The 2,744-nt window shown below is 41.2% G+C and overlaps 1 protein-coding gene across 1 annotated transcript in view; it reads right to left on the reverse strand.

The window, feature by feature from the left end:
• fdx2 (ferredoxin 2) overlaps positions 1 to 1,632 on the reverse strand; it is a 17,781-nt gene extending 16,149 nt beyond the window's left edge. The window contains exons 1-2 of the mRNA XM_066663634.1: positions 1,388 to 1,632; positions 461 to 515 (exon numbers count right to left, since the gene is read on the reverse strand). Coding sequence (XP_066519731.1) covers positions 461 to 515; positions 1,388 to 1,592 — 260 coding nt within the window. The 5' untranslated portion in view covers positions 1,593 to 1,632. The remainder of the gene's footprint in view (positions 1 to 460; positions 516 to 1,387) is intronic.
• Positions 1,633 to 2,744: the final 1,112 nt, after the last annotated feature.

Raw genomic sequence — 2,744 nt, forward strand, 5'->3', positions numbered from 1 at the left:
GGACACTAGTCAAGTCCCTGGAAAAGACGCCTTGTTGGTACGACAGGGTCACAGATCATTTTCTTAAAAAGGAACGGAGGGTAGAATTTACGTATAAATAAACCCACACATTTTATAATGGAGGCTGAAATTGAGCTTCCCCTCCTTGAAAGACCAGCATCCGCCACTGGCAGCAACAAATGGGCCACTGTCTCTAACGTTACATAAAAGTATGCAGAGCCACAGACAGATTACATTCTCTAATCATACAACTACAAAGTGCTCCTGTGTGGTCAGTGGAGCTGATGGAATGGACAGTGTTTGAAGAAACAAGAAGTCCTTAATTTTATGGCTGACTGATGCACATTATATATTTTACAAATGCTGAACAATCAACTTGAAGCTCGATCACTGTGTTTATACACAACAGAATCAAAGATGTGTATAACATGAAGATATAAGGAAGGCTGAATCAACGCACACATCCTCGTCTGTGTCTTCCACGTTAGAGCTGCCCTCCTCACTCTGGTGTCGATCTGAAACAAGAGACCACAACGTGAGCGTAAACACCTCAGCGGTAAATCTAACAAAGACGAATTCATCTCTTTAAGTGCCATGCCTGGACTTTTGTCTCTCAGCCAAGCTCTCGTAATGAGATTCCCCTGATATTCCAATACAGGACTTTGTGGTCAAGCTGCTGAAACAATACTCCAGCCTCTTTGTAGACACCTGCCCAATGCAAAATATCTCCTGGGATTAACACACTTCCGGCCAAGCCTCGGCACTGGGAATGGTCCAGTTATGTTTATTCCTATTCTTGTTTTGCGATAAACACTACACAAACTGCCCATAATATGTTAAAATAAGGGGTGACCACATGCTACATGCTGTACCCCTATTCACTATATTGTATAATAAGAATATAACATTTTGGATGATGTACTGTCCAAGACTGTTCACTATTCTCCTGAATTAGGTTCCCCAAAATAGTGCACAATGTGAGGGGCGTTCAATAAGTTCTGTGTATGGATATTATCTATTTATATTATATAAAAATGTAAAAACACAATACATTTCATTTGTGTTTAACTCACTGAATGCCAATCGTATAGTGACTGCTGTATAGTACGTAGGCAGCCATTCTGAAACAGCTTAAGTCATTTTCTATAGTCTCTGCCGGTCCATTCATCAGGGCCAGCCCCGTGAGGGAGGACCCGCTCCATGGAGCATAAATTAGTTCATTCAGGGACATCATCTCATGTGAGTTGCACCCCACAGAACAAATGTAAAAAAGTTAGACAGTCACTTTCATAAACACTACAGAGGTAGAAATGACTTATTGCCTCTTTAAAGCCTGAGTGAAGTGCTCCTTTAATGTAAACAGTACAGTGTTGGTGATAAGACTCACTGATGGAGGTCTGTAGGTTTCTGTGTGTGGAGTAAAGCTCCGCGGTTTTCCTCACTCCAGGGGAACTCAGTACCGCGCCGCTGCACACGTTCAGTCGGTAAAGCGGACACACGCTGCACGCCGGAGACACTTTCCCCACGTTCCCGACTTTCCCGAGTTTACCGAGCCGCACACTCAGGACGCGAGCCGCCGCGGACGCCGCCATCACGGTGTTTTCATCACGTGACTCCCCCCGACCAATCAGAGCAAAGTGCAGCGATGACGCAGGCGGCAGCACTTCATAATACACTACATACATTTTTTGTTCCTGTTTAATTTTAAATTGTAAATACATTTTTAATTATATATATATATATATAATCAGCTCTGCACACTATTTTACTATTTTATCACCCTTACCACGCTGTTCTCCAGTGATAAGGAATGTTTTATAGTGGTGGTGGTGTGTTAGTGTGTGTTGTGCTGGTGTAGAGTGGATCAGACACAGCAGTGCTGCTGGAGTTTTTAAACCCTGTGTCCACTCACTGGCCGCTCTATTACACACGGTTATTTATCCACAGTGTAGACTGTAAAGTCAGTAGTCTTACCTTATTAGCCAAATGTCAAAGATAGAACACAGTCTGTAATTTTAGTACTATAAAATGCTCCTGTGTGGTCATGGACAAAAGGAGGTCACTAATGCTATGCCTGGAGTATTTATTATTATTTTTTTATTATTTAGTGACCTATTACAAACAGTTTGACCAATTAAAATTGAGTTCATTAAACCGAAGTATGTCTTTTTAATATAAATGTTTTTTCTCTTGAAAATAAAATCCTATTATGGGCTTTAAGGGAAAAAACAGTTAATGTATACACAGAGAACACATTTTTATATATATATATATATATATAGGTCATTTGTATGGTACCAGCACCGCATGTACCACTTAGACACAGCAGGGTGCGCTGTGGAGCTACAGTTCAGTGGAAACCTCGAGGAAGAGGGAGTTTGTGGTGTTTTAAATGAGACGGTACCTGTTGCAGCTATTGTCAATAATGAGCCGGATTTAAAACATTTTTCCACTTCCAAAATATTTCCCCAGCACAAATAAAGAACACCGCTCATTTAATAAACCCCTAAACGTATTCTCTGTTCAAAATTTCATACTTAAAAGCAATTTCCAAGGACAAATATTCTGTAAAACCTTTAAAGTTGCTGAGACGTAACTCTGCACCTTCACTTTCATTCAGTGCACTATGTACACTATGACAATGCAATTAGGCCCCTCCTCTGTCTCAAGACACGCTTCCAACACTCGCCTTTATCTCGAAAAGCCCCACCTCGCAAGCTGATGGGATTGGCTCCTTAAGATTA

Source organism: Hoplias malabaricus, chromosome 3, assembly GCF_029633855.1.
Source record: "Hoplias malabaricus isolate fHopMal1 chromosome 3, fHopMal1.hap1, whole genome shotgun sequence".
Classification (NCBI taxonomy): domain Eukaryota; kingdom Metazoa; phylum Chordata; class Actinopteri; order Characiformes; family Erythrinidae; genus Hoplias; species Hoplias malabaricus.